This window comes from Saccostrea echinata, unplaced genomic scaffold, assembly GCF_033153115.1.
Source record: "Saccostrea echinata isolate AGI-Se365-2 ecotype Australia unplaced genomic scaffold, CSIRO_AGI_Sech_v1 ptg000030l, whole genome shotgun sequence".
NCBI classification, from domain to species: domain Eukaryota; kingdom Metazoa; phylum Mollusca; class Bivalvia; order Ostreida; family Ostreidae; genus Saccostrea; species Saccostrea echinata.
In genome coordinates, this window is record NW_026889779.1 from 12,133,735 (window position 1) to 12,160,885 (window position 27,151).

The 27,151-nt window shown below is 32.6% G+C and overlaps 3 protein-coding genes and 1 pseudogene across 5 annotated transcripts; 3 read left to right on the forward strand and 1 right to left on the reverse strand.

Annotated features, from left to right (window-relative positions):
* Positions 1-281: 281 nt before the first annotated feature.
* Positions 282-6,123, reverse strand: LOC133197313 (heat shock 70 kDa protein 12A-like). 3 transcript variants are annotated; one of them, XM_061333277.1, is made up of 9 exons: positions 6,073-6,123; positions 5,724-5,768; positions 5,212-5,259; positions 4,479-4,547; positions 3,637-3,681; positions 3,231-3,521; positions 2,205-2,432; positions 1,900-2,068; positions 282-1,622 (listed from the first exon to the last, which is right to left on the reverse strand). In XM_061333277.1, the coding sequence occupies exons 1-9, from the start codon at positions 6,106-6,108 to the stop codon at positions 565-567; spliced, it is 1,989 nt and encodes a 662-aa protein (XP_061189261.1). In that variant the 5' UTR covers positions 6,109-6,123; the 3' UTR covers positions 282-564. The 3 variants fall into 3 exon arrangements, with proteins under 3 accessions (XP_061189261.1, XP_061189262.1, XP_061189264.1); XM_061333278.1 differs by lacking the exon at positions 5,212-5,259; XM_061333280.1 differs by lacking the exon at positions 4,479-4,547.
* Positions 6,124-9,144: 3,021 nt separating this feature from the next.
* On the forward strand, positions 9,145-12,661 carry LOC133196351 (uncharacterized). The gene is made up of 4 exons (XM_061332259.1): positions 9,145-9,639; positions 11,550-11,767; positions 12,006-12,101; positions 12,210-12,661. The coding sequence occupies exons 1-4, from the start codon at positions 9,150-9,152 to the stop codon at positions 12,636-12,638; spliced, it is 1,233 nt and encodes a 410-aa protein (XP_061188243.1). The 5' UTR covers positions 9,145-9,149; the 3' UTR covers positions 12,639-12,661.
* Positions 12,662-13,798: 1,137 nt separating this feature from the next.
* LOC133196821 (uncharacterized) lies at positions 13,799-17,024 on the forward strand. Its single transcript, XM_061332676.1, has 4 exons — positions 13,799-14,303; positions 15,095-15,312; positions 15,510-15,605; positions 16,032-17,024. Exons 1-4 carry the CDS (start codon positions 13,799-13,801, stop codon positions 16,431-16,433), a joined length of 1,221 nt encoding a protein of 406 aa, XP_061188660.1. The 3' UTR covers positions 16,434-17,024.
* A 7,958-nt stretch (positions 17,025-24,982) lies between these two features.
* LOC133196822 (uncharacterized) lies at positions 24,983-26,916 on the forward strand (annotated as a pseudogene).
* The last annotated feature ends 235 nt before the right edge of the window (positions 26,917-27,151 follow it).

The window sequence follows — 27,151 nt, forward strand, 5'->3', positions numbered from 1 at the left end:
TGAACTGACAAGAAACTAATGACTAACAATATTCATAATAACAGTACTTCTCAACTTAATATGAATTTTTAAAATTCGTGGTTTTAAGAATGGTTTAAAAATGATTTTAAAGAAACCTTCTCATGTCAAATTATTCCTCTCATAAGACTGATCAAGAATCGATATTTATACTCTTTGTTATCTTGACGACTTAAGACTTTCTGTTTGTTTTCCCTACAACGTTAAATCTATATAATGAATGCAGTTCATATTTTCCTTTTTCATAAACAATTGTATAAATCTATTTGTTCCATGGATTTAATGAAAATGATATGTTTACATATTTTTTTTACTCATGATAATTCTTATTTTGTAATTAAACAAAATAGCCTTCATCAAAATAAAATCCTTTGATTTGTAGAAAACTGCATATCAGAGCAGATGCATCTCAGACTGAAGTTTTATTCACAGTATAATTCATGATCGTCAAATAATGTGTAAATTAATTTGTTCTTTACAGTGACCTATACTGAACTTTAGAAAAATCTAAAAAGGAAAAACAAATCCAAGTTAAGATAACCGTAATTATCCTAAGAAATTGCACGTTGATCGGGTAATATTTCCTGTTCTCTTTTCACGTGCTTCTATTTCCAGTTCAGTTCCACTAAAGTTGACACGAACTGATACAGTTCCGTCCTCTCCAGGTTTTCGTGGCTTCACTTCAATCTCCATTACACCAACTAAGTGGCAAGATGGGTCGTCCACGTATTTTGGGTCTTTTTCTGTGGAGGCATATAGTTCAAGCATTATTAATACTTGGTCATCTTTCAGTGGATGATAATCTTTCGGCTCTTGAAATTTTCCAAGTTGAAGCATCTCTCCTATTTCAACATGTTTATCAAAAGCATCATCGCAGTAAAATCGTCCACCGTGCTCTGTTTTCTTTTCAATCTTATCTTTGCCATCAACGAATGGTCTCTGATTTGCAAAGCCATAAGTGTATCGACAAACTCTTGATCGAATTATAGTAGGGTCAAATCCAAACAAAACAGCTCCTCTCAAGACAACGAGAGATGGATCCTCTGGCACAAGAACTTTGAAGTTACTGAAATGTTCTCTGAGAATTTGGATAAGGTAGGGTGATTCTGCAAATCCTCCAACAAACAGAATTGTTTCTGTATTGCTCCCATTTTCTAAAATGTTTTCAACACAGTTTTTAATTCCTGTGAAAGAAAATTCAAAGAAAGATTTAAAAAGTTTCCATTTTATATATAATTTATCCTTTTTAACTTCAACTTCCTCTTCATATCCGAGAGATTTTATTCTTTCATGGAAGTCTGAATTCTTAAGAGTCTTGTACTCTTCCACAAATGAAAAAGGAAACCTGATAACAACCCTTTCTTGATCGTTAGATTTTGTTGTTGCTCTCTTTTTGTGTTCAAAATTAGTAAGGATTTCAACCCAGTCAGATGGATGTTTTTGTTTGACCATTTCTACAACACTGTCTCCGAATAACTCTTCAATAAATTTTATAAATCTTTTATTGACCTGGTTTCCACCGTAGTCTCCACCGCTAGCTTTGTGAAGTTCACGGAGTCCTCCGCCTTCAAGGACTTGATGAAGAGTTATGTCTACTGTACCACCTATACAGCAAAAAATACTGATATGCTTGTAACATGCAACAATTATCTTAAATTTATTCATATAAAAATTATTGGTTAAATTTAATGTTTTTCTTTATATCTTGATTATGCAAGAAGGAAATTCCATTTCTAATTTCAGTTCTACTTAAGTACCTTGTATTTATCTGACTTTCCCCGATAAATCATTCATTGATATACATTTTCAATGTCTCTCTGCATTTAAACAATTCATTTAAAAAGTTTTTATTATGTCAGATAAAATTGAATTTAGATTTACCTCCCATATCTACAACTAAATATGTAGAGTTGTCTGGTATTGAACATAGAGTTTTCCTTACACCTCCTATTCCGTCATTTGATGAGACGTACACTTCTATTGTGCGACATAACACGCTGGCTGTTTCCGGTTCTAGTGCAATTGCCAATTGACTTAATGGTATACCAGCCTATTGAATGTTTTTAAAATATTTTTGTTCATAAAATGAAAAAGGAACTGAGCACTCATCATTCCATAAACTTCAGGAAAATGAATGTATTTTCAGTCACTCAAAAAGTGAAATTTAGACTTGGAGAAGTACATACTTTTGCGGCAGCCTCTCGCATAAAGTATTTAGCTTTCAGACTCCAAATGGCAGGTACAGTTATCACCCAAAATATATCGCTCGTCTCAAACGATGATCCACCAAAACGGTTGGCAAAATTTGAAATCAGATTATCGGAGAAAAACTTAATTACACTTGAGAAAACTACTATTGCTGACAAACTTTTCTGACCCGTTACATCTTGAATTTTAGTTTCCAATGATAAATCCTAAAAATGATAAATATTTTTAAATAAATTGAATGCTTGAAAATTATTTAAATTCATATAATAATCAGTACCAGATAATATCAAGAAGACGCCTTACTGGAGTACACCGGACCAGATCAGCATACAGTGCAGGGAACTAATTTTGTTACATAAACCAGCATCATCATAAGCATTAGTAGCATCAGGATCGAGCTAGCATCAGCATCAGCATTTAAAAAACAGCATTACCAGGATCAGCATCAGCAAGCAAAGGATAAAACCAGCATTGACCTACATAAAATCAGCATTATCCTACTAGCATCAGAAAATCAATGAGTTTTAATTCAGTAAAAAATCAAAAAAGAAAGAAAGAATGTTGGTCAAATATTCACATTATTGATACATAGTGAGATATTATGATCAAATAATTGTAAAAGGCACTTTTATTGCTTTAAACGACAATGCTGAAATTCATTATCTACTTCCGGTAGCATTGACCTAATTATAAAACAGCATCAGGATAAGGATTACTAGCATTAAATCAGCAAGCAAAGGAAGCATTCAAATCAGCAAGCAAAGGAAGCATTCAAATCAGCATCGATGCTGTAACAAAATTAGTTTCCTGCACTGTAAATCAATATGTTTTATTTCAAAGATTAAACAAAACTCAAGGCTTCGAATCTCTTAAATCGGGCACATTGTTCAAGCCTCCCTGGTAAAGATTTTCATGAAGAAATTTCTTTTCATTTCTGTCACATGTAAATTTCCTCAAACATCAACACTTTATTACAAAAGAAATAGGACAAGTCAATCACATACCTCCGTCTTATAAAGAAGCATTTTAAAATCTTGGAAAAAATAAAATTTATCGAGATCCTCTTCATTTGGATTATCTTGCATGTACGCAATGGCTTCGTATCCAAACTTTAGAAAGGACTTATCTGGTCCAAATAACACTGCCGTTGGTGCTTTGTTTGTCATTGTTTCACTGCCAGACCACGTTGGAAGTTGTATTTTGGTTTCAGAATTGTTCAATGCAAACGCATAGCCGCTGTATGTTGTCCCAAAATCTATTGCGGCCATTACTGGGTATTTGCCAAGACGTGGTATCTGAAAATTATAAAAACACATACATTGTGTTGTGATTTTAACCTTTTTGAAATGACATACCATACAAAATATCGATCTTTTGATAATATTATTAGTTGTCAAAAAAATTACTCACTCTCACATTTGTCTCTACAATGTCTGCATAAATTCCTTCAGGATTCTACAATTACGATGAATGAAAAATAGTTTTACTAAATAACGAAGTATTGATTGATCGAATGATTGACTGACTTATAGTTAAGCGAAAGGTGGATCTCCTCTGTATATATATTTGAAATATTTACAATGATAAAGAAATAGCTCAGGCCCGTAGGAAGCAAATTCAGGCTTTTGGGGGGGGGGGGGGGGGGGGCACAGCCATAAATTTTCAGTTGACAGTTGAGGGGGCACAACCAAAAATTTCCTGACAAGCAAAAAAAAGGTCATCAACTACCAAAAATTCCTTGACAAGCAAAACAAAAAAAAAGAAAGAAAGAAAAAGAAAAAAAAGGTCATCAGACGATTTTATTGAGGGGGCACAAGCATATAATATCTATGTTTACTATAATAATCTATATATCGGCAAAATTATTGGGGGGGAGACACGCCCCCCATGCCCCCGGTTCCTATGTATCCCATGTATCTATTCAATACATATATCATAAGGGACAATCACATGTAAAAGATAATCCTTACTGACATTTCACACACGTGTGCATTTACGCACAGTGTGATATGCCTGCCCTTATACCTATTTATTTTCCATGTTATCATTTTGATATTGGAGACCGCTTTGATAGGAAATGTTTTAATCTCTAAGCTGTACAAAATTTATTATAAAATATTTATTAGGCTGAAAACTATGCAGCTGAGAAGCGAGTTTTATCGATTCTACCCTGCGCAAAAGTTGTAACTAGTGCAGAAGTAAAGATAAAAAGGGGGTATATTGCTTAGTGCATAAGCCCCTGTGTTCCTTACCGTATTGCTTTTCGCGCCAGTTGATGTCTCAAGACTGAAATATTCATTCGAGGAATCATTTTGATTTTGCTGAAAGTAAAATGTTAACTCTTAGACTGAAGGTTAAGTTCATTAAGATTTTCATTACAGATGTGTTTGAACTTTTCATTATTAAATATAATGAGTATATTATAATTAGTAATGGATTTCATTTTTCCTAGCCTTTATATCTACATTCTTTGAAAACATGCAGTTCCTTATTGCTATAAACAGAAAAAAAGTACGCTAATATGGTAAGTATTTGACTTGAGGTGGCCTCAAACATAGATGCATGTATGTGGTGCGATTTCTTTACATTTATCTGCATATACAATACAATTCGTGGCTTGACTGAAACTTAATTTTGACAGTTAAAGTATTTAGGTACAGTGGACATGCACGGCAAGTGTATGAGTAGGTACATAGGGATGTTCTCATACTAAGTTGACTGTGCAAATGAAATACATGCATACCATTACATGTACATACATCATATAATTTGCATGTTATTTTTCTTCTAAAATTCAGAAAGAGTAGCTTCATGCTGAATATATACATATCAAAGTATTATAACTTAAAATAAATCAACACAAGTGATGAATTAAAAGAAGGAGAAGACTAAAATAGTCTCAAACATGAAGAGTAAAAAGAGCTTGATCGTAAACATTTTTTTTCACTATACGAGTACAAGCCATAATAACTAATTAAAACTTACACTTCGGATTTTATCATAAACATGAAGGTTGGCACCAGGAATGTGACTCTGGGTCGAAAAAAGTAAGATCTAAGATTTCTCATTGTATTTATGCATTTACCTTTCTTTAAAACAGTTTTTAGATAATTCATGAGTACTGAAAACAATTCAATAATTTTATATATGTCATTTTCATCCCGTTGGGGGGGGGGGTACTAAATCAAATATAAAATAATAGAAAGAGAAGCGCTGGCTTGCAGTATGCTTCATCTGTAAAATATACTGGAAGAGATCCCTTTTGTGCCTTCCTGTTTAGATTTTAATACTATTTTCTTTTTGTTACTGTAGTCTTAAAGAATAATATTTCTAATTGTGTAGGATGGTATTTATTGAGTAAATATGATTTTCAGTACATTTAAAAAAGTTTGATAATTACCTGACATAACTGAAATTCTTACGATGGCTTAAGACAGTACTAAGAAGTAGGATATTGTCATTTGGGTTGTAAAAGTACTTTTGTATTAAATACTCACATTAATATTATCATAGTTGTTTCTGTGTTGATTCGCAGTCAAACCCTTAAAAAAGGAAATGTTTCTCATAGCATTTCTTCAAAAGATGTGAACCTCATTTAATCCAGTTTTATGATTTCAAGTACACTATATTGAAAACAATATTTCTGTATTTATTAATTCAACACGAATACAATTTCTCTGTTAATTTCACACGAGGGGAAAATATTATGGTTCGTGTTAAAATATCCAAAGCTTTTTGTCTGTGTTAATACATTTTCCTCATATTCTTATGGAAAAATTAAAAAACTGAAAATAATAAGTTATCTCGGTAGATTTGATAAATCAAGCCACTAAAATATTGACTTACCAACTGCCGTCTGTTTCTGGACAAACAGTTCCCCATCTCGACCGTTAATGAAACTAGATTTCACAGTAAAATGTCAACATTCAGTAGCTCTTTTTTAACTTCTAGTTCACTTTCGATAAAAAGAGAAGTTTGTGTTTTTAATATATCCAGTAGCAATCAATCATTTATGCCTGTAATTTTCAATATTCCACTTCTGTTATCTACAATGCGTGAACATCGTAACAAGCACATACTACCTGTGTGTAAACATAGGTGAATTTCGTGACTCAACAGATTATTTTTTAACAGTGAAATGCGTATTTTTTCAGTTGCATGTACTTTATTTTTCGAAAACTGCCAATTCTATTTTGTCCATTCTTTTGGATGCTTATTTTTATCGTATTCTAAAATCAAAAACGGAGAACAGAAAATGGCGATAGAATCATACACAGGTGATATCGAAAGAACGTAAAGCTAAAGTGACGTGAGGTGTACATAACAAGGAAGTTTTTAAGAAACCTTCAGAAATCATATTACATGTTTAAGTACCAGCAACTTAACCTTGAAAAAGCACGTTATGTACAATTTAGGAAGTTGTATGACTTGGCTCTATTTTCATATCAAATGTTGCAATTCTATGTATGTTGTAACGACGCCCTTTTTAGAAATGTGTTAATAAGGGGAATGTTTCTTTTCTTATTTTTTGGTACATATAAGTTGGAGCTTGACAAATAATATTTAAAATAAAAACCTTATCAGTTACATACATGTATATAATAGTTAACATATATAAAAATTGTATAAAGTTACTGACCGACTTAGCAAATATATATACTAAATGAGGACCAAATAAAAATTAAAGTACATTCAATTCCATGATTTCGGAAGTAGGCCTACCTGTAATTGATACTGTAAAATCATTGGATGGGAACAATTTATCTTATGATGAAAGAAACCAAAAAAAATATTTGAAAAATGTGGATGTTATGAAATTTACAAGTGTCATTTTATGATCTGATGAATCAGATATAGCCACTTTGCCTTTTTTCCTTTCACATTCCACTTTTAAAAGAACACTTGATTGTTCAAGAAAATTATGCTATAATTAAGCTAAAAACGTGATATAAGTAAAGGGGAAAAGGGACAGTGCTAAGAGAAGGGGTGGTTACAAGGTTATCCACAATTCTTATAAATAAGGAACAAAAAATTATATATTACAATAAATCTCTGACCAGGCTCGATATAATGTACATTGATGGAGCATATTTCATCGGTTGGAGCTAAGCTTCAGTCGTTTGTGTTTAACTTAGTATTTTTAAAATCTTTTTTATTGCAATTGAGTAAATGAAACTTTCTTTAATTATTATTATTAACTAAAAGATTAACTAAAAGAAAATAATACAAACTATTCAGAAATGAAATGATTAATTAAAGAAAATTGACGGTGTAGTTGAATTTACAAACCAGACTATATTATTTCCTCTTCCACGGAAAGTAGATAAAAGCTATACTCCCATCTTCTAACGATGTCAAATGTTCACAGTAAATCATTGGCGGTCTTTTTAAAGAGCATCTTAAAGTCGTATTAACCACGTGAAACATGCTAATATAGTTGAAGATATTAGATAAGAAATGATGAATATGGGAAATTCCAGGTGATTTTAGTCAAAATTGAAACATTGGCAAATATGCTTCCATCTCAGTATATCGTATTAATAAAATTGTTACGGTTGTTTGTATAGTTTATTTTCTGGTGAAATACAATTTGACAGCACATCAAACGAACAAACAATTCAACTGATATAGCGTGTTTTAAATCTTCATTATTTTAAATCCGCCAGTAAATTAAGTCTAAAAGATATTTCATAATACATATAAATAAACTTGAAAGTTCTATCAACAATTAAGAACTTCCTCTATATATGTAACTGATTAGCGGCAATTTAAAGTAGCTGTTGATGGTGACAGTTTGCAGTTATTTGAAGTAATCAATGGTAATTGGCTGTTGTATATGGACTTCCTTAGTTTTACCTGTGCTTTATTTTCAAATTGGTCAAAATATTGTTTTATTTACAGAATAAAAGTAACCCTATTTTAAAGTTGTGTTCTGCTTTTTATTTGATAATACCTGATCATTTCCGAATAAATGTTTATTTTGGGGAACAATCACATTCGAAAATTATAATTATTATAACCAATTGTAAAATATCATAATTTTTCTATAATTATTTTTATTTTTATTATTTTTATTTCACGCATGTGAGATAATCTATAATATGTTCATTTGTTTTAAAAGTTTCTATCTCATCACAATAAAGATGCCGAATACTACTACATGTATCATGAGATATATCACCCATGTATATGTCATTATGTGCATGCACACACATTTTGATAAACAATTACGTCACGAATATTTAATCGAGATTCCTCATAAGTATTCACGGGGCATCAATAACGAATTTTTGTTTTCATTATAATCTGACTCTAAGATATGATGATATGGTACATATGTAGAAATAACAAATCTCATAGAAAAGACAAAAAAAAAAAATTGGTACTTCTCCATATAAACATTAAATGAGATGAATCAGAGAATATGCATTAATCACAAACAATACAGTATATAACAGAGAGAACGGTGATGGACACAAGAGCAGGTTCCAGAAGTACTTTTTACACAGAATCACTCGAGATCTTTTCAGGACAAAATACATAAATGATTTTTATTATACTTACATACTGCTTGTATAATACAATATGGTACTGTGTGTACAATTTTATGAATATTTTGAAATATTTCATTGATAAACATATTTCACTTTATCAATAAGATTCATCAATCTTGGTTTCGTATGTTATCAAGATTCGCTTCTTTAAATATCTTTACATTAAGTATTAAGTAATGAGGTAAACAATATCACATGCTTGATGATTGTAGATTCATGTGATGCTAAGATTAAAATGACCTGAAATATTATACATTTTATCTTCCTTACTTAAATGTCCTAGTTGCACCGATAAATAAACCACTAGAATTAGGTTTTAATCAGAGATATAACAAAACAATAGGATTGTGCATTCTCCCATCGACGCAAATGAAGAAGAACGAAGAAACATCCCCTCTATTAAGAGAGAGACAACTCTGGGACAGTCATGCAAAGGAAGCATGGACGTCTGGAAAAACGGGAAAATTTCGGTTCCAAGGAGTCACAAGAAATGTTATTTTGGCGATTTTAAACGTATTCTCAAACGTTACAATGAATGTAAGCTTGCCGGTATTTGCCGGTACAATGGATGAAATCGGTGGAGATGCTTTTGTTCTATTGCTGAATACATGTTTCGTCATCGGTGTTCTTTTTGTCTTGACTAATCTTTTTGCCAAATGCGTCATAGACAAATCCACTACTTTTAGAATGACATCCAGTATAAAGATAATTTTTGCTCTGGGGCTTTTTACTGCTCTTAATGGAATACTAGTTGTGTTTGCTAGTCCTCCAAACAGGACGCCGGGCTACCTGCAAGGGATTTTATCAACAACAACTATTCCTTTTACAATAATATGCCGGCTTATTTTCCTCAGGAAAGGTATTGCTAGGTTGATATATATACATTATTATAACAGTAACTTGATCCGATTGATTGATTGATTGTATATTGTTTTACGTCCCATTCGAGAATTTTTCACTCATATAGAGACGTCACCATATACCGGTGAAGGGCTTCAAATTTTGACCTTTACTCGGCACTCAGGGCCATTGAGCAGTGAGGGATCTTTATCGTGCCAACGCCTGCCGTGACACGGGGCCTCGGTTTTTAAGGTCTCATCCGAAAGACCCGCAACTTTCACTCCAAAGTGCCGAGCGCATGGCGAAGGAACAGTTGCTACCTATTTTTTATCGACTTAGGTCTGTCGCGGCCGAGATTCGAACTCACGACCTCCCGATCACGGAGCGAGCGCTCTACCGACTGAGCTACCGTGAACGGTAACTTGATCCGAAGAGTCGTATCACGTCGAGTTGACAGGCGCGGATCATCAGATCAAACGAGACACGAAGCGTCGAGTTTGATCTGATGATCCGCGCCTGTCAACGAGACGTGATACGACTCTTCGGATCAAGTTACTGTTATAATGATAAATTTATTATATACCCCCTTACAACTAGCAAAATATAGTTTTAAAAAAACTTTTGAGATCAATTATATAAGATTTTCCTATTAAACAAAGCATTTTGTCAAGGAATTTTTTGATGCGCATGAAAAATAACGTCACGTTTCTGTGTACTACTTCATCAATTTCAGAGATTGGTGATATGGATTCAGAAAACCACAGTGTGGTGATCCGGAAAGTCGGATCACACCGTCAAGTGATTGTACGAAATCTACAGTAAAATTGAGTGATACACACTTGGGTATATAATAAATGTATATCATAGATGTTTACAGATTAGTTGAAAGTGTATGTAAAGTTCAGCCGAACTGAGTATTTAAAAATAGCTTTTAAACTCAATGCTCTTTTTAGTCATAGAACAAAGATCGTTTTACATGCTGATATATGTATTAAACTAATTAAAAATGCAAAAACTCAAAATATTTTAAAGGAATCACTGTCTAGTTAGTAGAGTATGCCAGGCATCAACGATAGTTGGAAACGTGGGATATTTGCATAACGGGCGAAGCCCGTTATACATAAATTATCCCACGTTTCCAACTATCGTTGATGTCCCTGGCATACTCTACTAACTAGACAGTGATTCCTTATATTTCCATTTCATTGTGAAATAAAATTGTAAATTTGGAAAAATGTAGACTAATAGATTTAAATTACACGAGGCCTCACATGTCAATTTCAATAGTTCTTGCCCACTGACGTCAAACACAAAGACAGCCGCACGAGACTTACATGCATATTAGGCCTCCTTAGCGGCAGACACAAAGACAGCCACACGAGAATTACATGCATATTAGGCCTTCTTAGCTCCTGACCTTTCGCTTGGCGAAATTTACATTCCGGTAGAATGATCAAGAAATCAACTCAACTAACTTTCAAAGAGTTATCACAGAGAAAACAAATAGAAATGGAAATATCCTTGGACATAAAATTGAAATTAGAACTGCTTGGCTGCAATGCCTAAGCAAATCGTGTAATTTATTTTGTTTACTTATATGTCTTTATATAAATTTCTCAGGACTCAGGCTGCATTTTTATGTTATATCTATCAATAACTTATCTATAGAAGTGACGACATTTGACCGACAAGTTAATAAATTGCATGGAATATTTTTATTATTTGCTTTTAAAATAATGTACATGTATGGCTTTATTTTCTACTTTTTATCTGTTGAAACTTGTTAAGATTAAATTACAATGTAGGCTACATTTCCATTCTTTCATTTGCATTGTAATGCCTGTACTAGGCCGTCAAACAAATACATGCAGTGTAATGCAGTTCTGTAAATGGCATATTTCAAACAAATCATTTCTCTTAATTTTAAAGGAATAAGTGTTATACGTGCACTTTGCACGTGCCTGGTGATGGCGGGCCTTTTTATTACCGCTGAACCCCAAATATTTGGTATCAACTCTGCTGACGATTCTAACACCGCCGAAGAATCAACTTCTGCCAGAATTTTATGGCCACTTTGTTTTGCTCTGGGATTTTTACCAATTGGAATCATGAATGTTATATGTGAAAAGGAATTAAAAAACAGTGAGGTTTGTTACTTGATTTGTTGAGTTTAATTACTTTCTTTAATATAAAGTATATAGTATATAAACTGTTTGTAATATATATATATATATATATATATATATATATATATATATATATATATATATATATATATATATATATATATATATATTGAAACCTTTCATAAAGAAAAGCGTTTTGGGCAACCGAAAAAGATAATTATAGCTTTATTTCATAGTTTTTTTTAAATTATTATTTCAGGCAAAATCATTCAACTTCATTATGTGGTCACAGTTCACTCAAATAATTTGTATGGCGTGCTTGTTTTGGACTGACTTTATCCCTGGATTTGGAATGGTGGGTATCAACAAGCGCGCCAAATATTAGACGTTACAAACCTTTTTTTTTTTAAAAGATATTTTAATTTTGATGATATTTTAATTATATTATTTTTTTTCCTTTCAGGCTAGTTCTTTTTCGGAATTCTCTACCAGATACAAGAAAGGGACAACATGCTTGTTTAGCACTAGTTCCGACTGCAAGGGTCTCATTGGAAAGTCCTGGATCTTCTTCGGGGGATACACTTTCGGAAATCTCTTTCAGTTTCTTCTCATCGAATACGCTGAGGGGGCTGTATTCGCTGCCGTGGTGCAGTCACTAGTTGGTCCCATAGCCTCGATATTCTGGACATTTTTTGAATTTAATGTGAAAGAGAACGTTTTTCGATGGCATCCAGTATTTAATGAAACGACTGCTTTCACTCTCATTGGTCTGCTTTTAATGGTACCTGGTGTCATGCTATATAACTATTTCAGCAACAAAGAGGCAAAGAATGCAGTGAGGGAATGTCGAGATTTGTATACAGACCCAGAATTAAAAATAAATAATGCTTAGACATAATTAAACTGAACTTGTAAATACACTGATTATAAATTTTTGTTCTATATTAATTAAATCTATGAAATATGGAGATAACGAACAGTAATCAAGCTTAAAAAGTCCATTTAAACAATACAAATCGGGAGCAGAGCAAACACGGACCTCTAAAAACCATCAGAGTGGGATCAGGTGCCATGCAGGAGTAAGCATCCCCTGTCGACCGTGCTCATTAGGCAAACGGAAAAATCCGTAGACTTTATAAACTTTATTAAGTCTAACGGTAGTTATTCTGTTTTATCTATCATGACACTGTCATAAGATTACTGATAATCTGATTTAGTCTGAAAATGATTTGAGTGTTTTGTGACTTTCAAACATAAATTCAATTTAGCTTATTATGTAGTATATCTTTTTCCTTTTCAAAAATTACACCCTGAAACTCTTTCATCCTCTATTTTTGCTGTTTGGGCGCTTTAAGTATTTTTAGCCAGAATGATTTTAGGTTTAAATATTCAGTTTCCTAATTGATGGAAATGATTTCTCTCTCTCTCTCTCTCTCTCTCTCTCTCTCTCTCTCTCTCTCTCTCTTTTAATATGCGATTTTGCTCTTCTGTAATGTGACTATCTAATACATTATTTTTGATAAGTACATACTTTTGCAGAATAAAGTACGTCTCCGTGACTCCCTATAGATGACAAAGCAAGAAACAGATTAGAGATGGGTAGACCTGTCTGGATACATTGTTTAGTTTTATCATACTGTAAAATTTGCCCTAATCTATTTATCAGTGTTTACATACACGTGTCTAGATCATTTTAAAATTTGTTTATGCAGACAAATCTTACAATTTTCCACAAAAGTATACAGAAAATATTGTACAATTAATCTTTCTTTCTCAAAATTAGAAAACAAATTTAAATAATTCATTATTTTTCTATCTTGAAATTCATACTCAATCTGTCTTACTCTATGCGGCGACCCCCGTGATATGTTATCAAATTCTGATCCAAACATTTTTCACTAGCAATTATATTCATTCACTCATTCAAGGATGTACATGTGTAAATGTGAAAGCTGTGTTTGTACAAAATTGGAGGAAGTATTGAAGAGTTAATTAAGTATTAGGAAGAACCTAACGTGACATACATTAGCGTGTATCTTCCTGTTTTGGAATATGAATTTTCTTCCAGGTACAAAAGCGTCTCGTGAATCTGATCTATTACTTGGAAATGTAAACAATAAAAGAGACTATATTATCCTTACAGCATGGACATGTGGCTACACAAGAAGATGGCGTCGGAGTTTAAGAAACATAACTCTGGTTTTGATGTACATTTTATCCAACCTCACTGGGAATGTGACTTTTCCGTTATTATCGAAAAGATTCAAGGCGATAGGATCTGACAGCTTCGTGTTTATATTTTATACAGTTGTTATAGCTAGTATCTTAATATTTATATTAGTCATTTTTTCAAAGCGTTTCGTCGATAAGACAATATCCTTAACTTTGGCATCAAGTGCTAAAATGGTACTAGCTAATGCTCTGGCCAGTGTGTTCAGCTTTATTCTAATTGTGTATGCCAGTCCTCCTTCCAGAACCCCTCCGTACTTACAGAGTATCTTATTCGTGACTGTAATACCACTAACTGTTGTCTGTCGCGTATTTCTTCTTCGAAAAGGTGAGTATTTGCTTTTTTTCGTTTGTATTGTAATTCTTTCTTTTTTGATGAAATATATGGAGATAACGAACAGTATTCAAGCTCAAAAGTCCATTACACATTACAAAATAGGTGCAGAGCAAACACGGACCTCCAAAACATCAGAGGTGGGATCAGGTGCCATGGAGGAGAGAGCATCCCCTGCCGACCGGTCACACCCGCCGTGTGCTCCTTGTCATGATGGGGAAATAACGGAAAAATCCGTCGACAATTCAGTGTGTAAATAATGGTCTAACAATTATTATGAAGAACGTCAGTCTGCATTTGACTCAATGATAAATTGTATTTGCTGACAAGGTCATTGTATCGACCATAGAATTTACGAAATGATGACTTTAAACGAGACTTCTGATATTCTTGTTTCATCAACTTGTTTGTCAACAATTTAATATATTTATTTAATTATTAATATTAATAATTAATAATAATATTTTATAATTTAATATATATTTGTCAAGTATTTCTACATTGTAACATGACATTAATTCCCCCTCTCTTGTCATATATTTTGTCCTTAGAAAACGTAATAAAAGTTCTGAATGATCTGCCCGAATTAAAAATAAACATAAAATACAGCAGCTAAATTCCTATATGTACAAACTTAAGTAATACATTGTACCTTGTAAAACTTCAGAATCAACAAACTATTATCTGTGATTTATTATTATTCATGTAATATTTCACCATTTAATGGATGAAAAGTAATAGCAAAAAATGGTAATTTATTAATTTATTACAATGAAATTTTACAGGTGTTTCATTTGGTAGAGGAATTTGCTGTTGTGTAGTTGTGGTTGGTTTATTCATTTCATCTGAGCCACAGATCTGGGGACTAAATACACAACAAAAGGGATTCAACACTTCAGGATCCCCCACGGAGAGAATCTCGTGGCCGCTGTGTTACACACTTGGTTTATTCCCCTTTGTCCTGGTCAACGTGACGTGCGAAAAAGAGTTGGTCAAAAAGAATGTAAGAATGATCTCAATAACTTCTCAGACCAATGCAAACAATCAAAAAATATTATGGTAAATAATTAGTGCAAAATGATATCAAATGCAAGGACAATTATAATGTATTTAAAGTTTCACAAATCAACGATACTTGAAAAAGTTTATCATAATGTTCTTTTTGCAAGCATATTTCTAAATTCTTTATTGATTATTAAGAGTGATGCACTGAATTTTATCATGTGGTCTCAGTCTGCTCAAATTATTATGATGACAACATTACTCTGGACGGATTTTATACCCGGATTTGGAATGGTAAGAATACGTTTTTATATAAAAGTATTTTATAAGGTATATATGTGGGTTATATTTTTTTTTATTCTTGTCTGTATGTCGTCGTTCACCGAGCAGACAAAGATATCTTTCACAATGCACTTGACATAAAAAAGAAGATATAATGTATATTATTTTAAAGCTTATAAGTTACAAAAATATTGAAAATAATTACAAATATTTCGCATTTGGATGTGCTTATAAATCTTCAGGTCTATGGAATTCTTTGCCTAGTAAAGAATTTGAATATTCGTATTAAACTTGAAGCTAAGAAATTTTAAAAGCAAAAAGGCTAAAAGTTACTATAAATAACCTTAAAATTATAAAATCAACCACATACATAATCCATGAGAAAATATGTAGTCTTTAGGAGAACTTTTGTGAATAAAATCCATTATTAAATTCCAGACAAGCAACGTATCAGAATTCAAAGAACATGCGAAACAAGGCATAATCTGTTTGTATTCCGTACATGTAAACTGCAGATCCACTCTGGTGAGGTCATGGATTTTCATTTCGGCCTTTACAATTGGAACCATATCGCAGTATCTCCTTATTCAAAGTTCCGATGGAGCAATATTTGTAGCTATTGTTCAAGCGGTAGCGAGTCCATTAGCGACTTTGTTTTGGACACTCTTTGATTATAATGAAGCTGAAGATAGCATTCGATGGAATCCAGTTTTTAATGAAATGACAGCATTTTGTCTTTGTGGACTAGCCCTAATGTTCCCGGGTGTGATTTTGTATAAGAACTTCACTTCTCAGGAGGAAAAATCTGAACAGGAGAATTTATTAGACATGTTGAAATGAACAAAGTAAATGCATTTTACGATAAACATAGCATTTTAACATGGCATTTGATTTGATTCATGTGTTATGAGAAAGTAAATGTTCGTCTTTGAAAATTTATTGTCTTGAGTCCAGAGTTCAGTCAAATTTTAAATTTTGAATATCTTGAGTTTTTATTTAACAAACATGTTTAAGAAAGTTGCAAGTTTGTATGAAACTTGGTATTCGAATACAAATACAATATGATGATTTTAAAAATTACTTTTTACATGTGTACATCTATATACTAATTTGAGATTTTTACTTAAGTCTGTGTACAGTTTATGGTCTTGAGACCAGAATGCCTTAACAAACATAATCCCTTATGTCAATAAATGCAGAGGCTTTTCATATTAAGATTTCAAAAAAATGAAAACAGTAATTTTTATTACAAAAATTATATCAGTTATATAATGCTCTTCATGTAAAGAAATTCACCAATATATAAAAGGTATATCAATGTTTTTACCTGTACATATGGTGCTGGGTTTTGGGGTTCTTTTCTGATGATGCAGTTCTTTCTTAAATGGTCTCAAATATAATGAATTTCAAAAATAAAATGTATAAATTCCATATTTGTTTCTTCTTTTTTATCCGACTTAAAAAATTCAATTGTTTTACTTATATCAAGTCAGACATGTCCCATTTTAAATACATGGACATATGGAATGCTTTTTACAAGTTAGGCCTACAGATTTTATATTGTAGGCACACTTAAACAATAAACCGAAGTAATTTGAATTAAAATTCAACTATATCATGATAAATATCCAAATTATTTAAAATTCAAAACTGCATAAATAGGGTTAAGGAGCACTGTCAAAATTGAGTAATTCTCTAACAACACAATTATATCTATAGTTATATTTCTAACAAATAGCTCTTAAACGAAATATGATTTAAACGTTCAAATATACTTTTGTTTTATGATTTTAAGTACGAAATGGTAATGTAATACATAGCTTCGTTAGAGAGAAATCAATTTCAGAAAACATGTCCTCAGCGGAAAAAAAGCGAAAAAGGAGACGTTAGAGGACGTAGAGGACGTCACGGAACAGCGAGTAGCGATATTTTGTTTCTTACTCGAAAACCTCTAAACAAATTCTAAAAATGCTGGAGAACCCAGGAAATATATATCAAAAGTGAGTTGCATTTGTATATTAATGTTTAAGACAGTGTTTGAGTGGTAGAGACTTTGAATCGGACAATGTACAGTCTGAGTAACGTCATGGAAAGTGATACTGCGTAATATGAATTATGCAGTAAAGAATTTGAAAACACTGACAAACTAACTTATGCTTCTCAAACAATTGTTAACAAACTATGTGTCAAGTATTATGCAGACCTTTTTAATGATTTAATAAGGCGTTGCAAACTGTGCTAGGGAGAAGTAATTGTGTGACGAGGGAGAGTAATTGTGAGAATCTTTCACGACGTTACAATGTAGGTAATAGTGCTCCGTGGTGACAAAACATGCTGAATTTAAAATTAAGTAACATGTCATTGAGTTCGATTTAATCAAATGGAATGGAACTTCACACAACGACAAAATAAATGTTTTTTGCACTTGAAAATGTGTTGATCACATTTTACTTAAATGTGTTAAATCTTGGAAAAAATAATATCAAGAAGAGCGATATTGTCTACGTATTTTTTGAATGTATTTTTTGAATGTCCCTCATAACAGAAGATATTTAAAATTATGTTAAAACACCAACATACAATGCAAAATAAGTGTATAAATAAGACATTATGTCACTTTTTATGTTGACAAGACATCCAAAAATGAGACAATGTACAAGTTACAATGTATAATACAACAGTGTAAAACCTATATGCTTCCGTACTTTACCCCTCACCCACCCCTCCCCCTGAATATTTGAATTTAGTTTTTTTATGCCCCCGTAATCGAAGATTTGGGAGCATACAGCTTTTGCCCTGTCCGTCCGTCTGTCTGTCTAGCTGTCTGTTTATCCGCAAAAACTTTATCATTGCCCATAGCTTTTGATTGGTTGGAGCTATGGCTTTCATATTTAATATCTGTATTCTTTGTGATAAGACCTTTCTTTTGGGTACCATCATATTTGACCTTGGAGTTTGACCAAGTTTAACAAAATATTACCCAACTTTAACCTTGGCCATAACTTTTGAACAATTGGTGCTAGGGTTTTCATTCTTCACATGTGTAATCCTTGTGACAAAACCTTTCTTTGAATACCAACAACTTTGACCCTCTGACCTTGACCTTGTAGTTTTACCTACTTTTGAAAAACTTTAACCTTGACAAAACTTTTGAGCGGTTAGAGCTAGGGCTTTCATATTTCATATTTGTATTTCTTTTGAGAAGGCTTCCTTTGAGCACCATTAATTTTGACCATTTGACCAAGAACTTGATGTTTGACTTACTTTTGAAAAACTTTAACCTTTTCCATATCTCTTCAATGGTTGTTGCTAGGGCTTTCAAATTTCACAGGTATATTCCTCGAGACAAGACCTTACTTTGGGTACCAAGATATTTGATTTGCATTTGAGAAAGTTTAACTTTCGCTATAAGTTACCATACGGGGGCATCAGTGTTTCACAAACACATTTATTTAAGATATCGATTCAATACATAATGTTACATGTATATTGATAAAACGTTCAAGTTTTTGCTCATATTCTCTCTAATTTAAATCGGTCACATACGTGAAGTAATCATATACATGTATGATATTTTGCAATAATGTCTGCGATGTACAATTTTATATACAATACTTTAGTGCTACATTGAGGAATTTGACTTTGATAGATTAAAGCGAAAATTCTTCAAAATATGTCAAAAAATGACATTCATACATGTAAGAGATCATGTAAGATGTAAGACATGTCAAATATAAATTGCCAAAGTTGAAAGCAATTATATAATTGACAATATTTTTATAAGAATATATCACGTTCTAACGCAACAACATGAGGCGGTTAATATACGTTTCCGTAATAATTAAGAAATGCCGGTATTGGATATAAACAAAGTCGAGTTGATGAAATTTGTTTGTTAGTGTGTAGTTTTTAAGGAATAACAGCATACTATTATTATTATTCTGTTATGTATTGATTAGTGTTCTTTATTGAAAAGATCGAAGGTAAAAATCCGCTTGAGAATTGTTTTCAATGATAATGTCATGCAATTATTGCGTTAAATTTGTTTGCCTAAGAGTAGCCATACTTATTGATATATGATTACTTATTGAAATATGAATATTGACAGCACGACAACTTTGTCATAATAAAACCCTAGCGCAAATAAATTAAAAAAAAACATTCATCAATTGACTTCATTATATTTGACTAATATTATGTATTCAAAATCGATTAATGTTCAGCTCTATATTGTTGTTTAATTTTTTTTAATTACATCGGTAGTTAGTACTTCGGTACTAGTTTGAAAATACGGATATATATTTAATTGCAGTGGTAAAATTTAGGAATTTATTTCAAAATTAATGATTATCTCCCTCATGCATACATGTAGCTCTGATCCTTCGACGCATTTGGCTCCAGTCTTTGGCATCTTTTTTCAGCTCTTCCAAAGCTTTTTATTTTAAATATTTTGGATTTCCAACGTTTCAGCTTGAGCATCACTGAAGACAAACTAAAATCCATAATGAATGAAATATATGCCCGAGTGACCCCATGTCAGCCCGAAGGCTGAGGGCTGATATGGTGCCCGAGGGTTGATAGGACATATGATATGGATTAAGTATGTAGTATTCTATTTATCATATATTAAAGATATTTGGCATGCAAGTTCGTATAAAGTCATTAAAACAAGTAATGCATGTTGTCTTTTTCTTTGAAATTTTACATCTACGTCTATGTTAGGTCATTTTAAAACTAATTAAGGCAACACATTTCATCACATTAATTGCATTACATGTATATTTCAATGAATCGTGTTAACCTTTTTAAAAAGTTACATCCGGTTTGAAATGGAGTTTTGCACGCAGATCTGATACATGATATGGGTTTTCCGACCGGTCGTTGGTATGGGGTATTGTGACATCACCCGTATCGCACAGTGCAGAATCGGTGTAGATATGTTTACTTCTAAATATATGATAAAACGTGATACTAAATCATTAAATAGAGAATGATGCATGTGTAACGTGTCGAGCGGTATGTTACTTCTATCGGGGGTCGTACCTTGTCGATACAAGGTTTTGGGGGATGATTTCAATACAACAATTTTCCTTAATTAATGATTTTCAAACGATTGAAAATAAAGGCCCGCAAATATATTCAAATAATATGGCCTAACCATATCTAGGTTAATAATCACGACAATATGAAATAGGTAATCAACTGGTTACAAATGATTGTGTAAATGCAATGGGTAGACTATCACTTTCACTGGCCAACCTCGGACTGACGCTTGTACTGCAGCCTTATTCAGGACTCAGTCAGTACAAGTGACAGTCCTTCAACTGCTGTGCACACTGCTAGCTTTATTCAGGCAGACACACTGCACACAACAGCCTGGTCGCCAGATAGGTCAACAAGACGAATTGCAGGTGGCTAACCTCCCTTTCTGGTTAGCCACTGAGTGGCTTGCCACTCCACAACACGACAGCCTTTTATTTTCCTTGTAGACCTTACTTATTTCATAAGGTCAACCTCTTCTGTAAGCTGACTTTATTTCTTTATCGTCTCACTTACATGTACCGCTGTATGTTCGCACACGTCTTATACTTAGCACAGTTTGCACTGGAAAGACTCTCTACACCGGGATTCACCTTTTTAACACGGAAGTTTATATCTGCATTATTATAGCTAAACCCGAATGGTCACAATATAAATTTCCGGAATACTACACTTACCCTTTTCCATATCTCATCCTGTATCAGTCCGAGACACCAATATCAGCCAGAGGGCCGAAGGCCCGGGGGCTGATACTCAATATAATATGGAAAAAGGGTGTGTTTTATTACCTTTATTACATACTTAGTTATAAAATACTGCACACATCTACTTAGCAAATACAAATAAATAATCATTGATTAGCTTATTAGTCCCCTACCGGTGAAACCGGAGGGGACTATAGGTTTCCCCTGAGTCTGTCCGTCCGTCTGTCTGTCCGTCTGTCTAGCTATCCCTCTGTCTGTCTGTCAGTCTGTCCCACTTGGTTTTCCGCATTTTTTTCTAAACGCTTGCAGATATTGAGCTGATTTTTGGTATGTTACTTTACCTTGATGAGTTATAGATCAAGTTTGCATTTCATTCCGCTTCATTGGTTTTTGATGGAATTATGGCATTTTCAATTTTTAGCGGGAACCACATTACACTTGCCGGTAGGGGACTAGTATTGCTAATGCAATACTCTCAGAATGCTTGTTATACATGTATCAAATAACAATAATTTATAAATAATAAAGAAAAAGGGGGGAACTAGGTACAATATCATAAGTACTGTTTTCAAAAGTATTTATCTCCAAAGGTTGAGATATAAAACCATATCAGACCTGCAGGATCCGTATCAGTCTTGGAAGCTGATATATGTATTGTGAGGTCAGGCATATCTCATATACAAAAAAACTTGCATTTATTACTAAGTATGTAATAGATAAAGAGGAAGCCCATCCGTTTTAAGAAGGTAATTAACTCGTTAACAAGATAATCATATAATGAGACATTAACTCGTTAAAATGGGTTAGTTAACTCGTTATAAAAAATTAAATATATTTTTACCTTGTCAGAAATGCCTCTCAGGTGTAACGACGAATATTGACCTCCATGGAAAGATGACATGGGTGTCAATTTTCATCGTAGAAAAATGCGTCATAGATAAATCCACTACTTTTAAATTGACATGCAATATAAAGATAATTCTTGCTCTTGGGCTTTTTACTGCACTTAATGGAATACTAGTTGTGTTTGCTAGTCCTCCAAGCAGGACGTCGGCCTACCTGCAAAGGATTTTATCAACAACAACTATTCCTTTTACAATAATATGTCGGCTTATTTTCCTCAGGAAAGGTATTGCTAAGCAGATATATATCATTGATTTTTTTAGTTTACTTATGATTGAAAGCAAACTTCAGCCGAACTGAGTATTACATGTAAATAGCTTTTAATTTAATGCCCTTGTGAGTCATAGAACAAGAATGGTTTCACGTGCTGTTATACGCATAAAACATTTAAAATACAAATATTAAAAATATTTATTGATATAGAATACAATTTTCGTGTTGTATGTATAATCTTTTCATTAACATATCATACATAAGGAAATGGAAAATATAAATTAATCGTTTTTTCTTCATTCACTTTCTTTTTACCAAGTATTATAACCCATGGAATATTTTCTTGGCTACTTTAAAAAATGTTGTATGTCCTTAATTGCTAGAAGACTTTTTAAATTTCCTCGGTAGTGGACATTATGACATCATAAACTGCACATCATGATTCTGTCAATTTCTATGGAAACGTGTTAGGATTTTGCATGGTAGCCAACATTCTTATTCTCTTATTTGCATGGGAATATCTGTACTGGCCCTCAATGAAATAAATGCAGTGAAATGTAGTTCTCTAAATGGCATATTTCAAAGAAATAAATTCTTATAACTTTAAAGGAATAAGTGTTATACGTGCACTTTGATCGTGTCTGGTGATGGCGGGGCTTTTTATTACCGCTGAACCCCAAATATTTGGCATCGACTCTGCTGACGATTCGAACACCGCCGAAGAATCAACTTCTGCCAGAATTTTATGGCCACTTTGTTTTGCTTTGGGATTTTTACCACTTGGAATTAAGAATGGTATATGTGAAAAGGAATTAAAAAACAGTGAGGTTTGTTGTTTATTTTATTGAATTTGATTACTTTCTTTCATATAAAGTAAATAATATATATACTGTGAAACCTTTGATAACGTAAAGCGTTTTGGCTACCCAAAATATAATAAAAACCTTATTTCATAAATTTTCTTAAATATCATTTCAGGCAAAGTCATTCAACTTTATTATGTGGTCACAGTTCACTCAAATCATTTGTATGGCGTGCTTATTTTGGACTAATTTTATCCCTGGATTTGGAATGGTGGGTATCAACAAACACGTAAAATATCAGATTTTTTTCTTTCTTTTAATTTTTTTAAAGAAGGTATTTTACTTTCGATGACATATAAAATGTTTATTTTTTAAATAGTTCTTATTTTTTCAGGCAGTTCTTTTTCTGAATTCTCTACCAGATACAAGAAAGGGACAACATGTGCTTGTTTAGCACTAGTTCCGACGGCAAGGGTCTCATTGGAAAGTCTTGGATCTTCCTCAGGGGATACACTCTCGGAAATCTCTTTCAGTTTCTTCTCATTGTATACGCTGAGGGGGTTGTATTCGCTGCCGTGGTGCAGTCACTAGTCGGTCCCATAGCATCGATATTCTAGACATTTTTTGAATTTAATGTGAAAGAGAACGTTTCCCGATGGCATCCAGTGTTTAACGAAACGACTGCTTTCACTTTCATTGGAATACTTTTAATGGTACCTGGTGTCATACTTTATAACTATTTCAGCAACAAAGAGGCAAAAAATGCAGAAAGGGAATGTCGTGAATTATACATAGACCTAGAATTAACAATTAATAATACTCAGACATGTACATATCTAAACTGAATTTGTATTTTTAAATAAACCGATAATAATTTCATATTCTGTTCTATATCTAGTTGAACTTTTTTTATCTAGATGTAGTTAATCTGTGTTATCAGTGACGTTGTCATCAGGTTATGGACACGGGGACTAATGTTTTCGCTTATATATTTTATTTAGTGTCAAGGGTTATAATTTGGAATAAATTGTGAAAGGAATATATTTATCGTTTGTTTTGAAACATCATGTAATAAAAAAAATCGAATTAGCGTATAGTAACTATGTAGTCCATCTTATTTCTTTTGAAATATACTCTCTCAAAAATCTTTTATTTGCATTTTAATTACACTTTTTCTGTTTGAGAGCTTTAATACTAGTATTTTTGAGAATGGTAGAATGCTTATATGATATCAAATATTCAGTCACACCATCTTGAAAAGGATGGTGCCCCCCCCATTTCTCTCTCTCTCTCTCTCTCTCTCATTTGATATAACATTTTGCTTTTCTTTATTTGTTTAATACATCATTTTGATATATACATGCATGAACACGACTCGTTGTAGATTGCTCTGCAAAGTGGTAAGACGGTATATGGATACATTGTTCGATGTTATCTTTAAAATGTGATATAGACTCTTTATCGCTGTTTATATATACGTACAAGTTAAGATTATTCTATATTTGTTCATACTTAAAAAATTTGGAAATCTAAGCAGCGACCCTATAATACGTTATCAAATTTTGATCCAAACATTTCTGCATTGGCAATTATGTACACTCGTTCAGGGACATAAACATGATAGCTGTGTTTGTATAAAAATGCAGGAAGTATTGTTAATGAGTTAATTAAGATTAAGAGGGAACCAAATGTGATGTGCATATCGTGTATCTTCCTGTTGTGGAACATGAATTTTCATTCACGTACAAAAACGTCATATGAATCTGATCTGTTACTTAAGAGTATAAAAAACTATAGAGACCTCGCTATTCTTAGAGCATGGACATGTGGCTACACGAAAAGATGGCATCGGAATCTAAGAAAAACAAGTCTAGTGTTGATGAACATTTTATCCAACCTCACTGGAAATGTGACTCTTCCGTTATTATCGGCAACATTCAAGACTATAGGATCAGATAACTTCGTGTTAACATATCATACAATTGTCATTGTTAGTGTTCTGATATTCTTATTGGTGATTTTTGCAAAGATTTTTATTGATAACTCAATACCTTTAACTTTGGCATCAAGTACAAGAATGGTACTAGCTAATGCCCTGGCCAGTGTGTTCAGTTCTACTCTGATTGTATATGCCAGTCCCTCTTCAAGAACCCCTCAATACTTACAGAGTATTTTATTCCTGACTGTGATACCACTTACTGTCTTCTGTCGAGTCATTTTTCTTCGGAAAGGTAAGTTTTTGTACATGATGTTAATTCTTACTTCTTGTCAAAAATTGTGTTGAGTATTTATTTTTTCGAAAAAGTGAGTATTTTTTATTTGTACATGATGTTTTGTCTTTAAAACTAAACTTAAAATTTTAGAAAGGAGAAATATGTTTTTCAAAGCAATTATAAGTCGACAACCAAGCAGAAATACTAAATTGTTAACTAAAGACGCAGATTGTCCTCCAAGCAGTACAGATGAACATAAAGTACATGTGTAGACCAACTTCTATAGTATATTGTGCATATCAAAAACTAGAAATTAACTTATTCTATTATTGGTAAATTATCATATTAGTGGTATATTAGTGGTAAATTTAATACTTCACTATTAAATTTTCCTTTATATTAATTTTATGTAAATGAAAATTTATATGTATAATCAGTCGTAATTCATTATTATGAATTTTCACAGGTGTTTCAGTTGGTAGAGGAATTTGCTGTTGTGCGATCATAGTTGGTTTATTCATTTCATGTGAGCCAGGCTTCGAATTCCCTCTCGGAGAGAATCTTATGGCCACTATGTTACACTCTCGGTATAATTCCCTTTGTCCTGGCCAACCTGACGTGTGAAAAAGAATTAACCAGAAAGAATGTAAAAATAAATTTATTTATCCCTTTAACTTCTCAGACCTACAAAATAAAGAAAAGAAACAACAAATTAATGAAAAGCTAAATAGCTATAATTTCTGGTTAGGAATTGTTGCAATATAATAACAAATGCAAGGGCAAATCTTTCCAATGTGTGTTTAAGGTTTCATATATCGGAAAACGCTTGAAAATATTAATTATGATATTCATTTTGCAGCTTGAAACTTAGTTTAAGCTAATAAAAATTTTAATCGAATTTTCAGAGTGAAGCACTGAATTTCATCATGTGGTCCAAGTTCGCTCAAATTATTATGATGACGACACTACTCTGGACAGATTTTTACCCGGTTTGGAATGGTAAGAACACGTTTGTTACTAAAAACATTTTATGACCTCTTTAAAATTATTTGTTGGTTTGAATTTTTTGCTTGTCTGTCCATGGCTATCAATCATTTAACAAGCAAACAAAGAGAGATTACTTTTAAAATGTACTTGATAAAAAGAGAATATTTGTCTTTGGGGGTGGGGTGGGGGTGATTTGAAACTTCTTACAGAAAAAAGGAAGATAACCAGTAATCTCTCCCGTTCGGATTGTTTTCTTTTATTTATATAAATCTTTGGGACTATATGTGGAGAGTGTATGAGATCTTCGAATTTCATGTATTAAAAGAGCAGCTAAGATATTCTAAGAAGAAACATTTTCTTGTATACGAGGGTCGTTCAATAAATAAGGCAACAAACAGTATATTATAGTAAATGTAGATCTATGTAATCTTATTTTTTCACAGTTGAAACGTTCAATTAAAGAGCTACTAATCACAGAAAACCCCATGATTTATCTATTGTCCTTGCAAAGAAATTCATTTTTAAAGTAAGCATGGTCACTACATGGAGCTGAAAACTGTTTAAAATGATCTCTGCCAAGAAGAAAATGGAAGCGTATGTGAAAACTGTGCTTCTTTACATAAATCGCCGAAGAACTCATATTAAAGATATGATTTTTATATAAGGAAAGAATAGTCTTTAACGCTATATAGTTT